This window comes from Salmo salar, chromosome ssa28 (assembly GCF_905237065.1).
Source record: "Salmo salar chromosome ssa28, Ssal_v3.1, whole genome shotgun sequence".
In the NCBI taxonomy this organism is placed as follows: domain Eukaryota; kingdom Metazoa; phylum Chordata; class Actinopteri; order Salmoniformes; family Salmonidae; genus Salmo; species Salmo salar.
In genome coordinates, this window is record NC_059469.1 from 16,267,986 (window position 1) to 16,295,336 (window position 27,351).

At 46.7% G+C, this 27,351-nt stretch overlaps 1 protein-coding gene across 1 annotated transcript in view; it reads right to left on the bottom strand.

The window, feature by feature from the left end:
• The window catches only part of bahcc1b (BAH domain and coiled-coil containing 1b), a 76,924-nt gene that overhangs the window by 37,019 nt on the left and 12,554 nt on the right, over window positions 1–27,351 (bottom strand). Inside the window, 3 exon segments of the mRNA XM_014179744.2 lie at window positions 159–275; window positions 4,566–4,715; window positions 24,471–24,799. Of these exon segments, the coding sequence (XP_014035219.2) occupies window positions 159–275; window positions 4,566–4,715; window positions 24,471–24,750 (547 nt within the window). The 5' untranslated portion in view covers window positions 24,751–24,799.

The window sequence follows — 27,351 nt, forward strand, 5'->3', positions numbered from 1 at the left end:
TGTTGAAAATAAAAATAGGAAAATAAAAATGGATTTAAATTTGGCTGATGTCATTTCACTACAAAATTACAAAATAGCAAAACACAGAAAGTGGTTCTGTGGCAACAAAAACACACACGCACGCACGCATACACAAACACACACACACACACACACACCTTTCTGAGTGTCGTAGAATCGGTGCTGTCCGTAGAGAACGCTGCTGTTGCTATGGTGATCCAAGTGGCTCATGGGAAGAAAGGGGGAGGTCAGACCTCCTGAATAACGGGGATACCCTGAGAGAGAAAGAGAGAGAAAGAGGAGTGGAGAGAGCGAGAGCAAGGACATAGAGAACAAGAGATAAAGAGAGAGAGAGATCGAGGAAGAGAGAGAGACAGGATGGAAGAGAGACAGGGGAGGGAGAGGGGAGAGAGAAGTTCAATGAAATTCAATGTCATTTTGACCACAAGACCTCTATTAAATGCCCCCAACATGATTATCCCCATCATTTACAGTGGACACAGCGGTGACAACAACCATAACAGAGTGTAACTGCCAAGAACTGAGTATTTTTCAGGATGAACTTTGCTTATACAAAACAAGCCTGTGTTTTTCTCTTCAGTACGCTCATCCAAGACAAATAGTGGTGCCCATAACCCATTTCAACCCGCCTTTACACACACGCACACGCACGCACGCAAACACGCACACACGCACACACGCACACACACACACACACACACACACACACACACACACACACACACACACACACACACACACACACACACACACAGTTCTTCCCAGGGGGTCAGCGGGAGGTAAATAGTCGTTCTGCTCAACTCCACGCCTCCAAGAACATTGAACTGCATCCTGGGATAGCGGAGGCCTCAACGGGGGGTGAGAGGATATTTATGTGAAAACTAAATATTTCTGTCACCATGAAGCAGACAAAACACACAAACCAGACACACACACACACACACACACACACACACACATACACACACACACACACACACACACATACACACACACACACACACACACACACACACACACACACACACACACACACACACACACACACACACACACACACACACACACACACACACACACACACACACACACACACACACACACACACACACACACACACACACACACACACACATCAAACACATACAAACATGTAGTGCTGCACACGCACAAACACACATTGCACACACCGGGCCTACTACACACACCGGGCCTACCACACACACCGGGCCTACTACACACAGTGAGAGTTACCAAAAGGCTTGATGTGTGTGTGTGTGTGTGTGTGTGTGTGTGTGTGTGTGTGTGTGTGTGTGTGTGTGTGTGTGTGTGTGCGTGTGTGCGTGTGTGCGTGTGTGCGTGTGTGTGTGTGTGTGTGCGTGTGTGTGCGTGTGTGTTTGTGCCCTTTCCCAAACTGGTTTCCCAGCTGGTTTCAAGCCCCACAGTGTCCTTGCCGGCGGTTAATTGACAGCAGTTAGCAGTTTAACGGTGGTGGCCAAAGTAAACAGCACTCCATAAAACTCATCCTCCACATTCCTCAGACGCACACAACCACCAACACCCCTGACATGCTGGTCCCTCAGTGTGTCTGTGTGAGTGTGTCTGTGTGAGTGTGTCTGTGTGTGTGTGTGTGTGCATATCTGTGTTTTTTAACAACCAGTTCATCTAAATTTCAACAATTAACCAAAAGGCTCCATCGGCCATCTAGAGGCAGTCAAAGGCTAATGGTGAGGGAAAAACCTCACAGAGAGAGGGGGGAGAGAGAGAGAGAGAGAGAGAGAGAGAGAGAGAGAGAGAGAGAGAGAAAGGAAGGGGGAGGAGAGAAGGGGATCAGAGAGAGATGGAGGAGAAGGAGAGAGAGAGAGAGAGAGCGAGAGGGAGAGAGAGAGAGGGAAAGGAAGGGGAGGAGAGAAGGGGATCAGAGAGAGATGGAGGAGAAGGAGACAGGGGACAAGAATGGGGGGATACGGAGTGAGAACATTCACACACCAAAACAGTTTGAGAACTCTGTCAATAAAAAATCTAATCTGTAGGGTAGGGAGTTGGAGTAGAGGAGTGAGAGAATAAGGAAAGAGGGAATAGAGATGTAGAGAGGATGGAAGATGAAGGACAAAATGAACGGGAGTGGAGAGCTTTAAGATAAGAAAAGAAGAAAGGGAGCAAAAGCAAGAACACATGGGAAACAGGGAAGACAAGAACAGGTGTTTCACAGAGTGTGTGTGTGTGTGTGTGTGTCCAGGCTCTCCTCTCTGTACTGGCTGTGCTTCACTCTCTGGACTGAGGCCAGCTGGCAGTCTGCCTACTGGTGCTCCCTGGCTTGGATTCTTCAAAACAATCATTTGTAGTGTGTGTGTGCATGCGTGCGTGCGAGCGTGCGTGTTCATACACACACATCAAAGGTGAGCCACACAGAGAGGAATCCGTCTGATACTCACAAACGTTTTCGCTCGCTCTCTTTTTCTCCTCTCTCTCGCCCCCTCGCTCTCTCCCCCTATCTTTTTCTCCTCTCTCTCCCTCTCGCGCTCTCCCCCTCTCTTTTTCTCCTCTCTCTCTCCCCTCGCTCTCTCCCCTCTCTCTCTCCCCCCCTCTCTCTCCCCCCTCTCTTTTTCTCCTCTCTCTCCCCCCTCGCTCTCTCCCCCTATCTTTTTCTCCTCTCTCTCCCTCTCGCTCTCCCCCTCTCTTTTCTCCTCTCTCTTTCTCCTCTCTCTCTCCCCTCGCTCTCTCCCCTCTCTCTCTCCCCCCTCTCTCTCCCCCCTCTCTTTTTCTCCTCTCTCTCCCCCCTCGCTCTCTCCCCCTATCTTTTTCTCCTCTCTCCCTCTCACGCTCTCCCCCTCTCTTTTTCTCCTTTCTCTCTCCCCTCGCTCTCTCCCCCCTCTCTTTTTCTCCTCTCTCTCCCCCTCTCTCTCTCTCCCCCTCTTTTCTCCTCTCTCTCATCCCCTTGCTCTCTCTCTCCCCCTCTCTGTTTCTCCCACCCTCTCTTTTCTCCTCTCTCTCACCCCTCGCTCTCTCCCCCTCTGTTTTTCTCCACTCTCCCCCTCACTCTCTTGTCCCCTCTCTTGTTCTCCCCACTCCCTCTCCCTGTATATCTCCTGCTCTCACTGTCTTGCTCTCACAATTCAACACTTCTGCTCTCTTTTACTCTTTCTATGAATTAAATTCAATCCAAATAAGCTCCAGGCAGTCTTACATTGACAACAAGGAAACATTAGCAACTCTCCCTCTCTCTGACTAGTATGCTGCCTTCACTGTATATATCTGCACCTACCTACACTAACATGCATAAACAGATACACAAACATACCTTTACACACATATACACGCATGCAGTGAGTATTCCAAACCGTCGTTGATTAGTTGAGAAATGCTGAAAACAGCATTCTGCTTTGTGTTATCTGTTTTAGCTCATCTCCCCTTGAAACTGCACACACACACACACACACACACACACACACACACACACACACACACACACACACACACACACACACACACACACACACACACACATACACACACACACACACACACACACACACACACACATAGACACACACACACACCTGACTGGGGTAGATAACTGAGACAACCTCTCTTTCTGACCGCAAACAGTTAACAGCCAAAAGAAGACATGGTGCACCCTTCCAAAAGACACAGAACACGTGTATGTAGCAGGAAGGGGCCGTTGGAGGTCGGTTAGCCCAGAGGGGCCCTGAGGGCGGGGCTGCGGTCTGAGAGAGGGGGGCGACGGGGTATAGGGGCTCCCGAAACCTGAAGCTACACTCCTGATACCCACAAGAAGGGCGGGGGGTAAGTGAGGAGAGACGGGGCTGAGAGAAGAGATGAGAGGGGAGGGGAAAGACTATGAGAGAGCGGGAGAGAGAAGAGATGAGAGGGGAGGGGAAAGACTATGAGAGAGTGGGAGAGAGAAGAGATGAGAGGGGAAAGACTATGAGAGAGGGGGAGAGAGAAGAGATGAGAGGGGAGGGGAAAGACTATGAGAGAGGGGGAGAGAGAAGAGATGAGAGGGGAAAGACTATGTGAGAGGGGGAGAGAGAAGAGATGAGAGGGGAGGGGAAAGACTATGAGGGGGGGAGATGAGAGGGGAGGGGAAAGACTATGAGAGAGGGGGAGAGAGAAGAGATGAGAGGGGAGGGGAAAGACTATGAGAGAGGGGGAGAGAGAAGAGATGAGAGGGGAGGGGAAAGACTATGTGAGAGGGGGAGAGAGAAGAGATGAGAGGGGAGGGGAAAGACTATGAGGGGGGGAAGAGATGAGAGGGGAGGGGAAAGACTATGAGAGAGAGGGAGAGAGAAAGGAGTGGGGCAACAGAGAGAGTGAGCAAGCATGCGCACACACATCCACACACACGGCCTCCCATTCCCTGTTCCCAGAGAGTGTAATCCCAGGTCTGATAGATAGAGACAGAGTCATTATGTGCCTTAAAGAAGCTCTGAGCTGAAACAGGGACCAGTCACGTTTCTGTTTACACAGCAACACTCCAAGGCTTACATAGCCTGGTGTGTGTGTGTTTGTTCCTGTCTTACCTTCATGTGAGTGGGGGAACCAGATGGGAGAGGCACTGGAGTGAGGTACTCCCCTGTAGGAGGGCGAGGAAGGGGAGGCAGGGGGGCCGGATGGGTGAGACTGGGGAGAGCCCAAACTGCTGGCCAGGAATGAGCCCATGAACGATGCACCTGAGAGAAAGAGGGAGAAAGAGGGAGAAAGAGAGAGAGAGAGAGAGAGAGAGAGAGAGAGAGAGAGAGAGAGAGAGAGAGAGAAATGTAAGTTATTTCACTTGTAAAGCTTCTTGTGTTGAGAGAGAGAGAGACAGATAAAGACTGTTTAACCTTGCTCAAAACCGTCGACAGACAAAATAGCCACAACAGTCTGTGGCACACAATGCCTTCAAACACACACGCGCACAGGCACGCACGCACGCACGGGCGCGCTCACATACACACACAGTCACACACAGTCACACCCTTGACAGTCAGACCACTACAAAACACCCAAACAACCACACGAACTCTCAACTGCTTTTAATCTGAGCTGCTGTCTGTACACACACACACACACACACACACACACACACACACACACACACACACACACACACACACACACACACACACACACACACACACACACACACACACACACACACACACACACACACACACACACACACACACACACACACACACACACACACACACACACACACACACACACACACACACACACACACACACACACACAGAGTGTTTGAACAGAATAGGGTCAATAATCATGTGATAGGATGGATGTGAGGAGGGGGTAAGAGACTGAAGGGGACAGGAAAGGGGCGATGGTCTGTGGACAAGGAGGCGGGTCGGGGGCGTTCTATTATTACAGCTGGGGCACACACACACACGCACGCACGCACACACACGCACGCACACACACGCACACACACCCTCTCAATCTAAAAGGAGAAACCATATTATTTACCGTCTATAGTTTCTCTCGGCTCAGCGTAGTCATAATAAACCTGATTTCTGGGTAAAACCCAGACATGACTTCCCATACCAGACTGTTGTTTTCTCTGTCTCTCTCTCAACTCTCTCTCCCGCGGAAGACAATTGTCTGTCTGCCCTGACGGTTGTACTAACTGTGAACTAGTGCCCATCCTAGAAAACACTCCAGACGTGTGCGAGGTTAGGTTCCCACGCTGCATCACAGGGGTTCAGATAAAGGACGGACACACACACACACACGCACAAACACACACACACACACACACAACACATCGATGTCCTGGAAACCAGTTCTCAAACAAAACAGGGTAAATTCACGCCAGAGTCTATCACACGACTTCCATCTCTCGTGTTCCTCTGTCTTTCACTCCTCTCCTCTCGTTCTGCTCTGTTTTTCCGTCTGTGTGTTGAGGAGAAAATCATATTTGTTCTCCCTGTGGGCCGCTGATATGGAAAATCCTCTCAGAAGCCAACTGCCACCATATTTCTCTCCTCCTTTTCCTCTCTCTCCACTTCCCTTTGTTGTTTACATCCTTCTCTCTCCCTCTCTCTGTGTCTCGATCCGCACCTCTCTCTTCTACTCCTGCTCCTCTCTGTGGCTCTGTCGCTCTCTCCTCTTTTTCTCCATTGTAAAATGTCTCCCAAGCCTTGTAAAAACACACAGCTGGGCCCCCAGGGGGATCGTTCAAGATTGACATCAAAATGTGACATTTATCCATCTCCTGAGAACGTCGGGTAAATGCCTCCACAACCGGCCACTAGGGGCAACATTGAGCGCTATTACCATCATGTAGGCTTGGGTTTTGCTAGAGTGCTGTGGACAGGGGTGGTGGATGGGCATAACTCTGGATCAGAAGGTTGAGTGTTTGGTCCCAGTCGTGGAGACATTGGATTTTTATTCCAACCCTATCCCAAACCTTAACCATTCGGGAATAAGTGCCTAAACGTAACCCTTAACTTCACGTTTGGAGAACGTGAATGAACGTCTAATTGTTCGGTGAGACTGGGAGGGATAACCCCTATCTCAGATCTTAACCATAGCTCTGGTACCTGTTTGTACCTGTTTGTTTCTGCATTCAACATTGTAGCCATGTTTGGTAAGACAACCCCATGTTAACATCCACAAGTTAAAGTAGATAGACAGACAGATGGGCATACAGGCTAAGAGGTAGGAGAAAAGGAGCGTCTTGATATAGGATAGTGGCTCATAGAGAATGTCAAGGACACCAAGCACAATATCTCTGATTGGCCTAGCAGATGCTGTCTTCCCAGCCCTCCTTCCATGACCTCGCATCAATGACCTTTGACACTGAAGACATCACCTGGGAGACACCATAGATGGTTCTGGAGACCACATTACTGATGAGTATCAACAATACTTCCATATTCCAAGATTCCCAGATCTGGTTGTCTTCTGCCAATGTGAGCCCAGTTCTGTTAAAAGCCACAAGTACACGAACACACACACACACACACACACGCACACACACACACACACTACTATTATGGAAAAAAAGCAAGAGTGAGGGAAGTTATGAGGAACTTTCAAACACATAGAGAGAGAAGGGAGGGATGAAGAGAAGTTTCCTTCAGTTTAGCTCACTGTGAATAACCTTCCTCCTAGTAGCCTATTCTTGCTTGAATGGACTGCCCCTGGTCAATGGACACACACACGCGCACGCACACTCCCTGGCACACACTCCTGGGAGACGGGAAGTTGGTAGATTCAATCGATCAGCAGCCAATCGGAGATCAATATCCCCTTGTGTTCTATTGTCACTTTAGCCAATTAACAGTGCCTCTATCCACCCGCTGACCACTGAACACAACACACACTACCTCCACTTGACACAAATATACTGCAAAATAATGAATACAATTTTCCCAATTGACAGAATAGGAGTGGAAAAAGAGAGAAAACAAGTGTGTATGTGTGTCTCCCTGTGTGTACCAGAGGTTCTGACTCTTGTTAGCTGAGCTGTTCCGCTCACTGCTGCACAGTTGGCACCTTCCTCTCCGTCCGACCCTTTCAACAGACTCCAGCCACCCACAGTCCTGGCACACCGCCCTCAGCGAGTGTGTGGCAGGTCCTTCTCATATGTTTTGATGGGAAGGAATTGCAAAAGTGACAGGAGTACTCAAATAAGGTGGCAGTGGTGCACACGGACACACACACACACCCTACAAATGTGAGCAGGCGCCAAGCGGTGTTTACAGAAAAACTCACACACAGCCAGAAAAAGAGAGGCTTTTTGTTAAACAAGATCTAGATTGCTTTTCCCTTCAGTTCTGCCTCTTTTGTCCCTCTACAGTTCTTTTCCTGACTCATTCATGTTACTTCATCAAAGAGAGAGAGAGAGAGAGAGAGAGAAAGAGAGAGAAAGAGAGAGAGAGAGAAATGGTGAGAGAATGAATGAATGTGTGTGTGTGTAGGAGAGAGTGCTAGTGAGGCAGAGCGAGAGAGAGAGCATGTCGCCTGGGACAACCAGCAGTACTGAATTACATTACGGGAGCTGGAGAGAGAGAAAGAAAAAAAAGAAAGAAAGAAATGAAAAAAATAGATGAAAAGCTACAAATGAGAGATTTCCCTCTGAGGCGCATAAATCAGCAGAATATGTACAGGAGAGGAAGAGAGGGGGAACCTTCCTTTATTTTTCTCTCTTTCTCTCGCCCTCTATTTCTCTCTGTACTGAAGGGTTAAAGAAGGGGGAACCTTTAACAGCCCTCACACATTCAGGTCCCCACTACCCCGTTATCCCTAGTATACCACTACCCCGTTATACCTAGTACACCACTACCCCGTTATCCCTAGTATACCACTACCCCGTTATCCCTAGTATACCACTACCCCGTTATCCCTAGTATACCACTACCCCGTTATCCCTAGTATACCACTACTCCGTTATACCTAGTATACCACTACCCCGTTATCCCTAGTATACCACTACCCCGTTATCCCTAGTATACCACTACCCCGTTATCCCTAGTATACCACTACCCCGTTATCCCTAGTATACCACTACCCCGTTATCCCTAGTATACCACTACCCCGTTATACCTAGTACACCACTACCCCGTTATCCCTAGTATACCACTACCCCGTTACCCCTAGTATACCACTACCCCGTTATACCTAGTACACCACTACCCCGTTATCCCTAGTATACCACTACCCCGTTATCCCTAGTATTCCCCTACCCCGTTACCCCTAGTATACCACTACCCCGTTATCCCTAGTATACCACTACCCCGTTATCCCTAGTATACCACTACCCCGTTATACCTAGTATACCACTACCCCGTTATCCCTAGTATACCACTACCCCGTTATCCCTAGTATACCACTACCCCGTTATCCCTAGTATACCACTACCCCGTTATCCCTAGTATACCACTACCCCGTTATACCTAGTACACCACTACCCCGTTATCCCTAGTATACCACTACCCCGTTACCCCTAGTATACCACTACCCCGTTATACCTAGTACACCACTACCCCGTTATCCCTAGTATACCACTACCCCGTTATCCCTAGTATACCACTACCCCGTTATACCTAGTACACCACTACCCCGTTATCCCTAGTATATCACTATCCCGTTATCCCTAGTATCCCCCTACCCCGTTACCCCTAGTATACCACTACCCCGTTATCCCTAGTATACCACTACCCCGTTATCCCTAGTATACCACTACCCCGTTATACCTAGCACACCACTACCCCGTTATCCCTAGTATACCACTACCCCATTATCCCTAGTATACCACTACCCCGTTATACCTAGTATACCACTACCCCGTTATCCCTAGTATACCACTACCCCGTTATACCTAGTACACCACTACCCCGTTATACCTAGTATACCACTACCCCGTTATCCCTAGTATACCAGTACCCCGTTATACCTAGTACACCACTACCCCGTTACCCCTAGTATACCACTACCCCGTTATCCCTAGTATACCACTACCCCGTTACCCCTAGTATACCACTACCCCGTTATCCCTAGTATACCACTACCCCGTTATCCCTAGTATACCACTACCCCGTTATACCTAGTACACCACTACCCCGTTATACCTAGTATACCACTACCCCGTTATACCTAGTATACCACTACCCCGTTATCCCTAGTATACCACTACCCCGTTATACCTAGTACACCACTACCCCGTTATCCCTAGTACACCACTACCCCGTTATCCCTAGTATACCACTACCCCGTTATCCCTAGTACACCACTACCCCGTTACCCCTAGTATACCACTACCCCGTTATCCCTAGTATTCCCCTACCCCGTTATCCCTAGTATACCACTACCCCGTTATCCCTAGTATACCACTACCCCGTTATACCTAGTATACCACTACCCCGTTATCCCTAGTACACCACTACCCCGTTACCCCTAGTATACCACTACCCCGTTACCCCTAGTATACCACTACCCCGTTATCCCTAGTATTCCCCTACCCCGTTATCCCTAGTATACCACTACCCCGTTATCCCTAGTATACCACTACCCCGTTATACCTAGTACACCACTACCCCGTTATCCCTAGTATACCACTACCCCGTTATCCCTAGTACACCACTACCCCGTTACCCCTAGTATACCACTACCCCGTTATCCCTAGTATACCCCTACCCCGTTATCCCTAGTATACCACTACCCCGTTATCCCTAGTATACCACTACCCCGTTATACCTAGTATACCACTACCCCGTTATCCCTAGTATACCACTACCCCGTTATACCTAGTACACCACTACCCCGTTACCCCTAGTATACCACTACCCCGTTATCCCTAGTATACCAGTACCCCGTTATCCCTAGTATACCACTACCCCGTTATCCCTAGTACACCACTACCCCGTTACCCCTAGTATATCACTACCCCGTTATCCCTAGTATACCACTACCCCGTTATCCCTAGTACACCACTACCCCGTTACCCCTAGTATATCACTACCCCGTTATCCCTAGTATACCCCTACCCCGTTACCCCTAGTATATCACTACCCCGTTACCCCTAGTATACCACCACCCCGTTATCCCTAGTATACCCCTACCCCGTTATCCCTAGTATACCACTACCCCGTTATCCCTAGTATACCACTACCCCGTTATACCTAGTATACCCCTACCCCGTTATCCCTAGTATACCACTACCCCGTTATACCTAGTATACCACTACCCCGTTATCCCTAGTATACCACTACCCCGTTATCCCTAGTACACCACTACCCCGTTACCCCTAGTATACCACTACACTGTTACCCGTAGTACACCACTACCCCGTTACCCCTAGTATTCCCCTACCCCGTTACCCCTAGTATACCACTACCCCGTTACCCCTAATACACCACTACCCCGTTATCCCTAGTATACCACTACCCCGTTATCCCTAGTACACCACTACCCCGTTACACCTAGTATACCACTACCCCGTTATCCCTAGTATACCACTACCCCGTTATCCCTAGTTTACCACTACCCCGTTATCCCTAGTATACCACTACCCTGTTGTCCCTTGTATACCACTACCCTGTTACCCCTAGTATACCACTACCCCGTTACCCCTAGTACACCCCTACCCCGTTATCCCTAGTATACCACTACCCCGTTATCCCTAGTATACCACTACCCCGTTATCCCTAGTATACCACTACCCCGTTACCCCTAGTATACCACTACCCCGTTATACCTAGTATACCACTACCCTGTTACCCCTAGTATACCACTACCCCGTTATCCCTAGTATACCACTACCCCGTTACCCCTAGTATACCACTACCCCGTTACCCCTAGTATACCACTACCCCGTTATCCCTAGTATACCACTACCCCGTTACCCCTAGTAAACCACTACCCCGTTATCCCTAGTATACCACTACCCCGTTACCCCTAGTAAACCACTACCCCGTTACCCCTAGTATTCCACTACCCCGTTATCCCTAGTATACCACTACCCCGTTATCCCTAGTATACCACTACCCCGTTATCCCTAGTATACCACTTCCCCGTTATCCCTAGTACACCCCTACCCTGTTATCCCTAGTATACCACTACCCCGTTATCCCTAGTATACCACTACCCCGTTACCCCTAGTATACCACTTCCCCGTTATCCCTAGTATTCCCCTACCCTGTTACCCCTAGTATACCCCTTCCCCGTTATCCCTAGTACACCACTACCCTGTTACCCCTAGTATATCCCCCCTACCCCGTTATCCCTAGTATACCACTACCCTGTTATCCCTAGTATACCACTACCCCGTTATCCCTAGTATACCCCTTCCCCGTTATCCCTAGTACACCACTACCCTGTTACCCCTAGTATATCCCCCCTACCCCGTTATCCCTAGTTTTCCCCTACCCTGTTACCCCTAGTATTCCCCTACCCCGTTACCCCTAGTATACCGCTACCCCGCGTTATCCCTAGTATACCACTACCCCGTTACCCCTAGTATACCCCTACCCCGTTATCCCTAGTATTCCCCTTCCCCGTTATCCCTAGTATACCCCTACCCTGTTACCCCTAGTATACCCCTTCCCCGTTATCCCTAGTATACCACTACCCTGTTACCCCTAGTATACCCCTTCCCCGTTATCCCTAGTATATCACTACCCCGTTATCCCTAGTATACCACTACCCCGTTATCCCTAGTATACCCCTACCCCGTTTTCCTTGTATACCCCTACCCTGTTACCCCTAGTATACCCCTACCCTGTTACCCCTAGTATACCACTACCCCGTTATCCCTAGTATACCACTACCCCGTTATACCTAGTATACCACTACCCCGTTATCCCTAGTATACCACTACCCCGTTATACCTAGTATACCACTACCCCGTTATCCCTAGTATACCACTACCCCGTTATACCTAGTATACCACTACCCCGTTATCCCTAGTATACCACTACCCCGTTACCCCTAGTATACCACTACCCCGTTATCCCTAGTATACCACTACCCCGTTATCCCTAGTATACCCCTACCCCGTTTTCCTTGTATACCCCTACCCTGTTACCCCTAGTATACCCCTACCCTGTTACCCCTAGTATACCACTACCCCGTTATCCCTAGTATACCACTACCCCGTTATACCTAGTATACCACTACCCCGTTATCCCTAGTATACCACTACCCCGTTATACCTAGTATACCACTACCCCGTTATCCCTAGTATACCACTACCCCGTTATCCCTAGTATACCACTACCCCGTTATCCCTAGTATACCACTACCCCGTTATACCTAGTATACCACTACCCCGTTATCCCTAGTACACCCCTACCCCGTTATACCTAGTATACCACTACCCCGTTATCCCTAGTATACCACTACCCCGTTATCCCTAGTATACCACTACCCCGTTATCCCTAGTATACCACTACCCCGTTATACCTAGTATACCACTACCCCGTTATCCCTAGTATACCACTACCCCGTTATACCTAGTATACCACTACCCCGTTATCCCTAGTATACCACTACCCCGTTATACCTAGTATACCACTACCCCGTTATACCTAGTATACCACTACCCCGTTATACCTAGTAATTCACTACCCCGTTATCCCTAGTATACCACTACCCCGTTATACCTAGTATACCACTACCCCGTTATCCCTAGTATACCACTACCCCGTTATACCTAGTATACCCCTACCCTGTTACCCCTAGTATATTTCCCTACCCTGTTACCCCTAGTATACCACTACCCCGTTACCCCTAGTATACCACTACCCTGTTACCCCTAGTATACCACTACCCCGTTACCCCTAGTATACCCCTACCCCGTTACCCCTAGTATACCCCTACCCTGTTACCCCTAGTATACCACTACCCCGTTTTCCCTAGTATACCACTACCCCGTTACCCCTAGTATCCCCCTACCCTGTTACCCTAGTATCCCCCTACCCTGTTACCCCTAGTATACCCCTACCCTGTTACCCCTAGTATACCCCTACCCTGTTACCCCTAGTATACCCCTGCCCTGTTACCCCTAGTATACCACTACCCCGTTACCCCTAGTATCCCCCTACCCTGTTACCCCTAGTATCCCCCTACCCTGTTACCCCTAGTATATAAACCCCCACCCAGTTACCCCTAGTATACCCCTACCCTGTTACCCCTAGTGCCCTACCCTGTTACCCCAAGATGAGAGTCTGCTGGTTCTCGGCATTTGATTGCTTACAGACGGCAAACAGCTGTTTCCACATCTGAGTCAGATGCTGATTTGAAAGAAGAACGGAAGTTGTGCGAATGACTCAAGTGTTAAACAGTGGATTGCAGAACACCATCTGCCCTGAGACATTAGAACCACCTTTTCCCAACCCCTGGTCCATGGACCGGCATCCCCAGTCTCTGCTGACATCACTGTAGTCCGTTTTCAAGTTAAAGAATCAGGCTCTGATTAACCCATTAGGAGAGGAAGAAATGTCTCCAGAATCGTAACAGCCGAGTTCTTCTGGCTAGACCTCACCCAGCCCACAGTGGAAGGAACAACCATATATGGGCTTTAAGGAAGTAAAGGGATGAGTGAACTTTCCATGTTCACCATAGTAACAGGATGTGGGGATATGGGCCATCCGAGTCCACACTAATGAAAAGCACAAGGGTGGATGATATTTCTGGAGAGCCTGTGGTGATCTGCCTTTACTGCAGGAGACTGATGGGAGTCAATAGTGCAAGAGTGTGTGTCTAGTCTTCACTCCTTGGCCCAGATTTGTCTCTGCCACACCTCTTGTCCATTCAGCCTCTAGCACTGGCTGATTCAAAACACACATGAACCATGCATTGAGAGGAGACAGACAGAGAAAGAGAGGAGATAGACAGACAGACAGACAGACAGACAGACAGACAGACAGACAGACAGACAGACAGACAGACAGACAGACAGACAGACAGACAGACAGACAGACAGACAGACAGACAGACAGACAGACAGACAGACAGACAGAGAGAGAGAGAGAGAGAGAGAGAGGAGAGAGACAGACCGAGAGAGAGGGGAGAGAGACAGACAGAGAGAGAGAGCGAAAGAGACAGACAGAGAGAGGAGAGAGGAGAGAGACAGAGAGAGAGAGCGAGAGAGACAGAGAGAGAGAGTGAGAGGAGAGACAGACAGACAGAGAGAGAGAGCGCCCCTTTTTAAGAATCTGAAATGAACCCCTTTTGGGATTGGTCAAAACAGTCAGTAAATCCAGTATTGCCAATGCTCTGTTCTGAGTGGAGGTAGGAGTTGTGCATGCTTATCTAAATGTAGAACAAACCCTGTACCCACCTACTCAACACAAGCACCCTCAGAGCACTACATCTATAACAAGCATCACTGTGTGTGTGTGTGTGTGTGTGTGTGTGTGTGTGTGTGTGTGCGTGCGTGCGTGCGTGTGTGTGTGTGTGTGTGTGTGTTGTGGTTTATGCATGCAGCACTTTGCTTTACCTAAATAGAATATTAACGGCGCTCTGCACAGGTGTCAGTGTGCGTGCACTATATCTACATCAAGCATTAGCGCGTGTGTGTCTTCAGTCATGTGCCAGTGCATGCAGCATACGAGAGGGGGATGGGGGAACGGTGGACGGAGGTTTGTAGGCTAAGATCATGAGAGATAAAGCAAATAGTAGAGGGAGAGCATGTGAGTGAAAGAGACTGAGTGAGAGAGTTGAGTGAGAGCGAGAGAGCAGTAGAGATGAGGGAATGAGAGAGAGGAGAGAGAGAGAGAGCAGTAGAGATGAGGGAATGAGAGAGAGGAGAGAGTGAGAGAGAGCAGTAGAGATGAGGGAATGAGAGAGAGGAGAGAGAGAGCAGTAGAGATGAGGGAATGAGAGAGAGGAGAGAGAGAGAGAGAGAGAGCAGTAGAGATGAGGGAATGAGAGAGAGGAGAGAGAGAGAGAGCAGTAGAGATGAGGGAATGAGAGAGAGGAGAGAGAGAGAGCAGTAGAGATGAGGGAATGAGAGAGAGGAGAGAGAGAGAGAGAGAGAGAGAGAGAGAGAGAGAGCAGTAGAAATGAGGGAATGAGAGAGAGGAGAGAGTGAGAGCCTAACCTAACCTCATCTATATATAAGCTATTAAGCAATCTAGTCCCATTTCATATTCCCTGACTTCGGCAATATTTACATGGGAATTTCCTGCCAATAAAGGCATTATTGAAGGGGGGGGTGGGGGGGGGGGGCATTGAATCCAAAGAGGTTTGGGTACAACTCACAGACAGACACACACATAGACGTTTCTCACATATGCACAGAAAAACACTAACTGATAGGCACACATTCGACTCCAGCATGCATAAGTAAGCACAAAAACACACACGTAATGCATGCATGCAGGCTTCCAACATAAAACACATATTCTTATGAAAATGATCGAAAAGGACAACAGATGATGATCAAAGTGACAAGAAACTAAAGACAAAAAGGAGGAGAAATACTAAACTTGCAATCAAAGATAGAGAGAACGAAGCAAAAAACGAGAGTTTGGTTTTAATCAGTGAACAGCCAAAATGTAGATAGGCATACACACAGGCACAATGAGTCCCCAAAGGATTAGGACCCTGGCGGCAGGGTGTGTGTGTGTGTGTGTGTGTGTGTGTGTGTGTGTGTGTGTGTGTGTGTGTGTGTGTGTGTGTGTGTGAGTGTGTGTGTGTGTGTGTGTGTGTGTGTGTGTGTGTGTGTGTGTGTGTGTGTGTGTGTGTGTGTGTGTGTGTGTGTCCCATGAGACTGATTATCCATGAATGACTGATGACAGATCTTTGTTGTTTTTTTCTCTCTGTCTCTCTCTTTTCTTGTTTCCTCACCCTCTTTCTCTATCTCTGCACTTGGGTGAGAGCTTCCAGGAGACAGGAACACACTCACAGATCTGCATGTATATTCAACAGAGGATCCTGAATATACTTAACGCTTTCATGTGTTACGGTGTACCGTTCCACACTGTTCCACACAGTCACTTCCTTGTATGCACACAAAACATACACACTCGCTCACACACACATCTACACACACACACACACTGGCCATTGCTGGACCAGATAAACAACAGTTTATACTCAAACTTTATGGATTTATGTAACCCTCATGGCCAAGAAATATGTTCCAATATAGAGTTGGTCAGACTGAACAGTTTCCAGTCCATACAGGAAAAAGGGCTTGAGAGATAGAGTACATTTGATAAAGAGTTAGTCATGGAGAACAGGGGGGAAAGAAAGGAGAGAAGAGAAAACAACAGAATAGAATCAAATAAAAGGATCATGCGCCCTCAACTTCAGGCAGATCCTCCATGCCCTTTATCCTCACTGTCCCTCTATCCTCCATGCCCTTTATCCTCACTGTCCCTCTATCCTCCATGCCCTTTATCCTCACTGTCCCTCTATCCTCCATGCCCTTTATCCTCACAGTCCCTCTATCCTCCATGCCCTTTATCCTCACTGTCCCTCTATCCTCCATGCCCTTTATCCTCACTGTCCCTCTATCCTCCATGCCCTTTATCCTCACTGTCCCTCTATCCTCCATGCCCTTTATCCTCACTGTCCCTCTATCCTCCATGCCCCTTTATCCTCACTGTCCCTCTATCCTCCATGCCCTTTATCCTCACTGTCCCTCTATCCTCCATGCCCTTTATCCTCACTGTCCCTCTATCCTCCATGCCCCTTTATCCTCACTGTCCCTCTATCCTCCATGCCCTTTATCCTCACTGTCCCTCTATCCTCCATGCCCTTTATCCTCACTGTCCCTCTATCCTCCATGCCCTTTATCCTCACTGTCCCTCTATCCTCCATGCCCTTTATCCTCACTGTCCCTCTATCCTCCATGCCCTTTATCCTCACTGTCCCTCTATCCTCCATGCCCTTTATCCTCACTGTCCCTCTATCCTCCATGCCCTTTATCCTCACTGTCCCTCTATCCTCCATGCCCTTTATCCTCACTGTCCCTCTATCCTCCACGCCCTTTATCCTCACTGTCCCTCTATCCTCCATGCCCTTTATCCTCACTGTCCCTCTATCCTCCATGCCCTTTATCCTCACTGTCCCTCTATCCTCCATGCCCTTTATCCTCACTGTCCCTCTATCCTCCATGCCCTTTATCCTCACTGTCCCTCTATCCTCCATGCCCTTTATCCTCACTGTCCCTCTATCCTCCATGCCCTTTATCCTCACTGTCCCTCTATCCTCCATGCCCCTTTATCCTCACTGTCCCTCTATCCTCCATGCCCTTTATCCTCACTGTCCCTCTATCCTCCATGCCCTTTATCCTCACTGTCCCTCTATCCTCCATGCCCTTTATCCTCACTGTCCCTCTATCCTCCATGCCCCTTTATCCTCACTGTCCCTCTATCCTCCATGCCCCTTTATCCTCACTGTCCCTCTATCCTCCATGCCCTTTATCCTCACTGTCCCTCTATCCTCCATGCCCTTTATCCTCACTGTCCCTCTATCCTCCATGCCCTTTATCCTCACTGTCCCTCTATCCTCCATGCCCCTTTATCCTCACTGTCCCTCTATCCTCCATGCCCCTTTATCCTCACTGTCCCTCTATCCTCCATGCCCTTTATCCTCACTGTCCCTCTATCCTCCATGCCCTTTATCCTCACTGTCCCTCTATATTCCCTCACCTCTTTGTGAACCCAGGACCTCTCCATCCATCTAAGACCCTGACATTAACACACAAACACTGCTCAATGGACTGCATTACAATATGAATGAGCCAAATTAATCAAATAGAGCTGAGATGCAGTAAACAAAGCTGACATTAACCTAATAAGAAGCACACACATTTCAGCTGTACATTTCAGGGCCATTTCAGGTGGCTATCTCCAGGTATTGATGGTTGCTGTAGTGAGGGTTGCCGTGGCTGCATCTCTGGACACTAGTGTGTTTTTCAGGTGCCAGACCAGCCGCCCAAGGAGGAATCCCGTCGTGGATGACATCATGTCTGTCCCTGTTAAATGATGTCATCGCTCTGGCTCATGTAAACAGTGGCAAGAGGTAGCAATCCACAATAACACCATTAACACCAGGCACTGTCCGCCTGCACACACACACACACATACACACACACACACACACACACACATACCGGTACACACACACCTCCCCTTCATCCTAAAGAACAAGAAGCACTTTTAGCGTTGTGTTTTGCGGGCTGTTTAAAATGCAATTTTTCTCTCATTCTCTGACTTCAAAGGCGCTGCGCTGAGCTCTTACTCCCTCTGCCAAATCCTCCAATCGTTTCTGATTTAGTGAGCTGGCTACGAGCCGAGAGAGACCGGGATGGGCTATTAACAACATCGGGGGGGAGCGATCTAGAAAGAGATTGAGTGAAAGAGAGAAGTACAGACAAGAGAGAGAGGGGATGAGAAGTAGAGGGAATTCCTGCTGGTCTTTTCATTCATATAGATCTTCAGTCATCGTCCATCAGTACACATCCCAGAATTTTACAACCAAAAACTGACTGGTTACATTACGTTAATACGTGCTACAGCAGCGCTACTGACAAACACCCTGCAGAACAGATGCAGTGTAGAATTAGTCACCCCATACAACAACATACCTGTGTGTGTGTGTGTGTGTGTGTGTGTGTGTGTGTGTGTGTGTGTGTGTGTGTGTGTGTGTGTGTGTGTGTGTGTGTGTGTGTGTGTGTTTGTAGTAGTAGAAGAGGAGAAGAGCTCTTGTACACCGTCTCCAAGCGTAGGCTAAACCACATGATCCCCACCACCAACCCAACCCAACCACCCGCTAACGCTACCACCACCATCTCCAGCGCCGTAGAGGGGGTTGCCTCAGCTGCCATGCCCCATATGAAGTCTTCTTCCCTGGGGAGGACGGTGAAGGGGGGTTGGGGTCTGTCTCTGTCTCTGCCTATGGCTGAGCAGATCTGCTGACTCATCACTGACACACACACACACACACACACACCACTTATGAGCCAGCGTGTTCCCGCGGAGACGCTCGGATGAGTTGCCGGGGACGACGGTCCGTTCTGTCAGGCGGCGGTAATCTGACTGGATTATCAACCAGGTGGAAACGCTCAGCCACTCTCGCTCTCTCTCTCTCTTCCCCCTCTCCACTCCTCCTTTCCCTCTCTCCTCCTAGCCTCCCCGCTCCACTCTCTCTCCATCGTCACCCTCCTGCTGTTTTCTACCCTCCTATCCTGCTGTTTTATTCCCCCTCTCCTCTCCTCCTTTCTCTCCCTCCCTCCCTCTCGCTTCTCCCTCCAACTGCTCTCTCTCTCTTCGTCCAGTTAACTCCTCTCTTCCTTATTTCCTCCTCCTCTCTTACTCTTCCCTTCTCACTCATCCCTTTATCCTTTCTTCATATGCTCATTCCTCTTCTCCTCCTTCCCTCCTCCTCCTTCTCCTCCACGTATTACAACAATGTGAGTAGAAATCTCCAATAGTGAGACCTGTGGTGGGTGATAAGGGCCGGTGTGTCGGGCTATAAAGAGACACATTCTCCCTGCTCACGTAGAGGCTTTTAAAACTGTTCTAGAAAAGATCCACGGCTATCCTTTTAACTATGATCAGAGGCCCACTCCACTGTTCTCCTCCACTTTCTAAAGACAGACACACAGACACACACACAGACAGACACACAGACACACAGACAGAAGGCACTAGCTTGTCTGCCATTGGATTGGGGCGGGGGGGTAGAGGGGAGGGAGAGAGAACAGGGTGTCTCGTTTCTGCAACCGTGGCGATCAAAGTCATGGCACCCCAAGGCTAGAGCACCTGAAACACCTTAGCCAATCAGCTTGCTCGCTGGCTCTGAGTCGCAACGAGAGCTGTTACAAGAGCATCAGGATGACTGGACAGGGCTGCGGAGTGTGAGACAGCGTCTGATACACGCACACACACACACGCGCACACAGCGCACACAAACACACACACACACACAGCGCACACAAACACACGACACACAGCACACACAAACACACGACACACAGCACAAACACACGACACAGTGTAGGAGCCAGCGCTGACATAACTAGACACAGCATTTGAGGAGAAAGGAAGAGAGACGAGAGGGAGAAAAAAGGGGGAAGAATAGAGCGAGAGGAAAAGAGATAGATTAAAGAACGAGAGAGCCAACGAGAGTCTGACAGCCAGGTCTGCAGGTCTCTGAAACATGATTATTACAGCACTAAGCCTGAGCTGCTGTGTGTGTGTTTGTGTATGTGTGTGTGTGTGTGTGTGTGTGTGTGTGTGTGTGTGTGTGTGTGTGTGTGTGTGTGTGTGTGTGTGTGTGTGTGTGTGTGTGTGTGTGTGTGTGTGTGTGTGTGTGTGTGTGTGTGTGTGTGTGTGTGCTTGTGTGTGCATGTAGTGCAGCTTCAAGGGCACAATGACTACATCAGAGTTGGCCTCTTTCCCTCTCAAAAGCGTGCACCCCCCCCCCTCTGACTGAGAAGAGAAGTGACACACCTGTGCATGGACAGGCTCAGCCACACCCATAGCACACCTGTACAACTATACACCTCCAGACTAGACAACTGTGTCTGTCTACACACACACACACACACACATACACACACACACCTGCACTGAAACAACTACTGCCTAGAGGCTAACATCACAGAGAGGGGGGAGAGAGGGAGAGAGAGAAAGAAAGAAAGAAAGAAAGAAAGAAAGAAAGAAAGAAAGAAAGAAAGAAAGAAAGAAAGAAAGAAAGAAAGAAAGAAAGAAAGAAAGAAAGAATGAAAGAAAGAAAGAAAGAAAGAGAGAGAGAGAGAGAGAGAGAAATGCATACGAGAGAAAATGGATATGAGGAGTAGAAAGACAAAGAGTCCTAGTTCAGATATCAAACTCTCACTGCCAACGCTATATCACTGGTGTTCATCGGAGGGGCTGAGGTTTATAGTTATGCTATATAACAGTTATAACTCAGTCACCTCGTCAACAGACACCATGCTGATCCTTATAAGGACATGGACGTTATAGATGGATCATGTTACAGATTTAGAACAAACAACAATGACAAAAGAAGGAAATTGTCATTTTTCCTCTCCATATCTAAAAATGAGATTCTGGAATTACCCTGCTGCAGAAGCAAAACATTGGTGAATCTCTTTGTGTGTGTGTGTGTGTGTGTGTGTGTGTGTGTGTGTGTGTGTGTGTGTGTGTGTGTGTGTGTGTGTGTGTGTGTGTGTGTGTGTGTGTGTGTGTGTGTGTGTGTGTGTGTGTGTGTGTGTGTGTGTGCGTGTGTGTTTTGGCAAGGGAGTAGTCCCAGGGAGAGGAGATCTAACTAACCCCCAAACCCTGAAACCCTTTCCTCCTCCCCCTGCCTCCCCCCTGCCCTGCCTGCACCTCACATCACATCAACCCCCTGCCCAGAGGCCTAGGCCAGGCAGACAGCTATCTGAATCTCAAGGGGGGGGGGGGGCAACACAAAGTTCCCCCTCCCCAGCCCCATTACACCAGAAGCCCATCCAAAAAACAATCCCCATCAGAATGTCAGTAGGCCATCAGGAATAATGAAGGAATACCGAAGCTCTGGTATTCTAAATATAATAAAATACAATGTCAAGCACTTTGAAAACTATATAAATGTTAACAGACTATATAAATGCTATATAATAGCATTTAATATCGTTATTATTATTACAATAATATTCTGTGGTAAGATAATAGCCTCACCACCAAAATGACTGTACAAGTTAAGAGAGCAGCCAATTCCTAACACTCTCCAAATACACATATGCTGTAAGATGATCATAAAGGCAACAGGACAGATGTGCACATGAGCAGGATATTGTATGTGACCAGTGTCGTCTAGATATGGCCTCAGTAACCTCAAAACTTTAGAACTATGGTTAGAACACCAATCACCTTCAAACTTCAGTATTTTAGGGTAAGAAGGGGCCCAAGATAACCCAGGCAGGCATATACACCACTCATTTACTACGATATTAGTCTTTTCTCTATTGAGGGATTAAATTATATACAAACAATATAATAAAATGTCCCTTAGACCTAAAAAAAAGTCATAATTATAAAATATTCACAAACAAATTATTAAATAACGTTATGGAAATATTTTACACTAAATTGACTTGGCATAACTACTGAATTCTTCTGTGCCAAATAGCAAAGTCCTAAAACTTCTAAAGATTATTATTTTTTAAGCCCCAATTAACCTATTGAATAAGACACCTGCAAATAATTGTAACGCAAATTGTTCTGATAAACATGAGTGGTGAGAATAAATACAGTCTCTATTTCATTTGTCAATTTAACCATAATTCTCATCTTCTTTTATTTTGTTATTTTTACTTCATTCAATCTTCATTCAAAAGGTATAGTCACGACATTTTTATTTACAAAGACGGCCTGGCATATCTTCTTTGAAAGTGATGAAAAAAAGAAACGCATATGCCTATATGACTTCCTTGGATGTTCTTTCTAGTATGCCATCAGTCTCGTAGATTTAAGGCATATATGCTGTCTACGATGTCGTTCACTGTGAACCTCGCCTATTACAGGAGAGACAAAACGATTCAAATGCATCATTTAATTGATAGGCGTAATATATTTAGACCAACATCTATGGCTGGAAAAGTCATTTTCAGAAATATTAGGACAACAACACAGGTTCTTAATCTCAACATAATAAGTCATTCATGTGATTTCACTCAAGACACATTTATTTTAGATTTCTACACACATCCGCTAGGTTATATGATTCAATACATGATTAGGTGCAGCAGACACCCCTCCCCCAACCTACACACACAGACACACACCTAACCAGTTCCCTCCCCGCTTCTCCTCCTCCTTCGGGGCAGGATACCAAAGCTACTTTTAAAATCTAATGCATGCACTGTCAAACCATTCTCGCCCCGTCACGTCCGTGCTGAATAACAGAAACTGGATTTTCTGGTATTACGTGCACCTCTATTAGCGCGAGCTCCGCTCCCACCGGACTGATCCCCGGTCCCAGACACAGGACAGTCCCGGGGCCTCACGGACAACCGAATGGAACGCACCAGCTCGCGCTTAACCCCTTCCACCTCACACGCACCACACTCACCCAAATAGGCCTGCAGTACAGAGCCTGCGCACATACACAAATCATTTTAGCAAATAACAAATGATTGATGGTAAATAAGGCAATATTAAGTTACAAATGGATTAAAACCCAATTATAATAGTATGATTAATCCATTTAATTAAACTGACATTTTTGAGTGAAACTATCAAACCATATAAAATAAGATTCCATGTCACTTGAAAGCAAATCAATTATAATAATAATAATCCCATAGATTTCTGAATAATCACATCATATTTCTGAATTATGCAATACTCTAGGTTATAATAGGCTGTAATCTAAAAATAGGCCTAACGTTGTATATTGTGTTCTTAATAGAAATCGTCTCGTCTAGAATAGGCCTAATCTCACTAAATTTGCAATTCAACAAAATAATCTTATTTTGTGCTTAGTTTGACAAGATGCACGATTCTTTTTCATATTAAAGTACACTCCCACTGGGCACAGACATCAATTCATCGTCTATTCCACGTTGGTTAAAAGTAATTGAATTGAAATTACGTGTAAACAACGTTATTTCAACCAGTGTTTACCCAGTGGATCGGTTCTGACCAGGTAAGTAAGAAACAACACTAAACAGTTCAATAAAACGTCATTTTGACTAAAACTGGAACATTAAATATCTAAAGAGTCCACAGCAAGTGCTAATTTCCTGAATGACCACATCGACTAACTAATTTCCTTTTCCAATAAATTCTCGTTCTTCACTGAAAAACGTCAAGAGTTAAGTTTTTAAGGGGGTGGGGGGGGTGGGGGGGGGCGGTAAATAGGACAATATAAACTGTCTGTAGGTTAGCACTTTCCAGCAGCCAAAAAACACCTTAGAGGATTTAATACAATTGTATAATTCATCTTATTTTGCATAACAAATTCGTATTCACACCAACCTGAATGTGGGGCCATGGAGATGTGAGAGGGATAGTATTTTCCGGGCTGGAAATGAGCGGGGTGCTGCACGGTGCTGTGGCCGCCAGGAGCTATCCGAGAGGCGGCATGGTGAACCAACGCGCCCCGCTCTGTCAAGAGGTGGTGTGGAGGAGCGAAATCCCGGCTTTCCATTCTGTCGAGAAGAAATAAATCCCCCAATCCAGAGGAAAAGCCAGAAGCATCGAACGCTTCCCAGATGCAATAATCCCTTTTATGAACTTCGGATAGGTCGTCTTGCATTCAGTCGAGTTTCTGCCTTGCCGACCAAAAAGTATGTCCCGGTCATGTTCTACAATGAGAAAAAACAAGACCACGTCAATGCACTGAAAACAATGGGACAAAAACTCTGAAATAATTATTTAGGCATGTAATTCTCACACGCATGCTGTGTAATGTTGCCAACAAAACTATTACCTTGCATAACAAAAGTATACCTTTTAAGTGTTTTTAGATATCAGTAAAATATCAGACTTGCCTAGTTAAATAAAGGTTAAATAAAACAATAAAAAATAATGATAAAGGTTTGACTAAATTAAACCCCAAAACAAATAGTCTACAGTAAAGTATAGGCTACAAGTCTGGTCGTTTGCCGAGACCCAAACCGCCTACTTTGGTGTCCATTGCAGACAAGAGACGGGTAGGCTACAAACTGAACAACAAAAGAAGTGGTCATCCTAAACTACGGGTTGTTTTATTGTTGGGGACCATAAAGCTATACTGCATCAGTGTATTCTGAAACCTAGATGTGAGTCAGTCTGTGTGTGTGTGTGGGGGGGGGGGGCGACGCTATATCTCACCCTCTCTGATAGAAGGAACCAGATAAAGCCTGAAACAAATGTTTGATCTTTCAGTCAGCCCATTAAAGACCAAATGTTCCCCTTCTCAAACTTCAAGCATCAAAATAGTTTCCTCGACCATAGCCTACTGCGAATCATTAAAATGAGCATACATTATACATATGTCGAGGTAAACAAAATACTATGAAGACTTAAATGTCGACATAGATATATGAAATGGATCAGCTACAGTATTTTGTTAGACTTGGGACAATCCTGACATGTCAGTGAAGTTTGACGGGCTCATAAATTGACTGTCTGTACATTTGTTTTTCTTTACTGACATGCCAGTGAATGTGCTTGAGAAGAAGCATTGAAATCGCTTGTTTAAAGCAAATGTAACTGAATAGCTAAGTCAGCATTGCATCTCACCCTTTTACAATGGCAATCACTTATTATGCATGTAGGCATGGGTGGGTGCAACCAAGAATAATAAGACAACTAACTAAATGACGTTACCGCCAGGGAGAGACGTAAGAATAAATATAGGAATAATAAGACAACTAACTAAATGACGTTTACCGCCAGGGAGAGACGTAAGAATAAATATAGGAACAATAAGACAACTAACTAAATGACGTTTACCGCCAGGGAGAGACGTAAGAATAAATATAGGAATAATAAGACAACTAACTAAATGACGTTTACCGCCAGGGAGAGACGTAAGAATAAATATAGGAACAATAAGACAACTAACTAAATGACGTTACCGCCAGGGAGAGACGTAAGAATAAATATAGGAATAATAAGACAACTAACTAAATGACGTTACCGCCAGGGAGAGACGTAAGAATAAATATAGGAATAATAAGACAACTAACTAAATGACGTTTACCGCCAGGGAGAGACGTAAGAATAAATATAGGAATAATAAGACAACTAACTAAATGACGTTTACCGCCAGGGAGAGACGTAAGAATAAATATAGGAACAATAAGACAACTAACTAAATGACGTTTACCGCCAGGGAGAGACGTAAGAATAAATATAGGAATAATAAGACAACTAACTAAATGACGTTTACGCCAGGGAGAGACGTAAGAATAAATATAGGAACAATAAGACAACTAACTAAATGACGTTACCGCCAGGGAGAGACGTAAGAATAAATATAGGAATAATAAGACAACTAACTAAATGACGTTTACCGCCAGGGAGAGACGTAAGAATAAATATAGGAATAATAAGACAACTAACTAAATGACGTTTACCGCCAGGGAGAGACGTAAGAATAAATATAGGAATAATAAGACAACTAACTAAATGACGTTACCGCCAGGGAGAGACACGTAATAATACATATAGGAATGGGAATCAACATGCCCATGTGTGCCTTATAGCCCTAGTCATTCAGTTCAATGGAACACCCCATGGCGCTCAAATATGGATAGGTGGGCCTATGTTCACCAAACACACCTCATTGGGCAATGTATTATGCCCCTTCCATAGCACGTCCATTCAGGGCACATAGAGGCTGATACGGTGATTGGTGAACATCAATGATATCAATAAAATCTAAGATAAGAGAACAAAGAAAATATCAAATGGCGAGCTAAACCAACTGGTCCCCTTGCTGTTTCAAGGAGAAAAGTATACAGCGAACATTCTACTAGAACAGTATGTCTTCTAGTCAAACTTTCAGGAATTCTATCCTGAGCAAAACAAGGCTCTCTCAAAACGACAGAACAGAGGCCTATAAGTTCACGCAGCATAGGCTACTGACGTGTGTGTGTGTTTGTGTGTGCGCGTGCGTGTGTACCAGTGGCGGTTCTAGACCATTTCAACTGGGGGGGCCAAGCTGGGGCCAGTTGTACTGTTAGAGGTGCCAGTTACATTAGACGTTATTGTTGTCATATCGTTTTCTTCACTGCATTGCAGGAATTAGCAGGCAAAATACCATGTTCATAATCATCATCGTTGCCACTGTCTAATAACGAAAAAAAAAAAAAGAGCTATAGCAAAAATGTGTTATGTAAAAATTATTTCATACTGCACATTTAGGGGG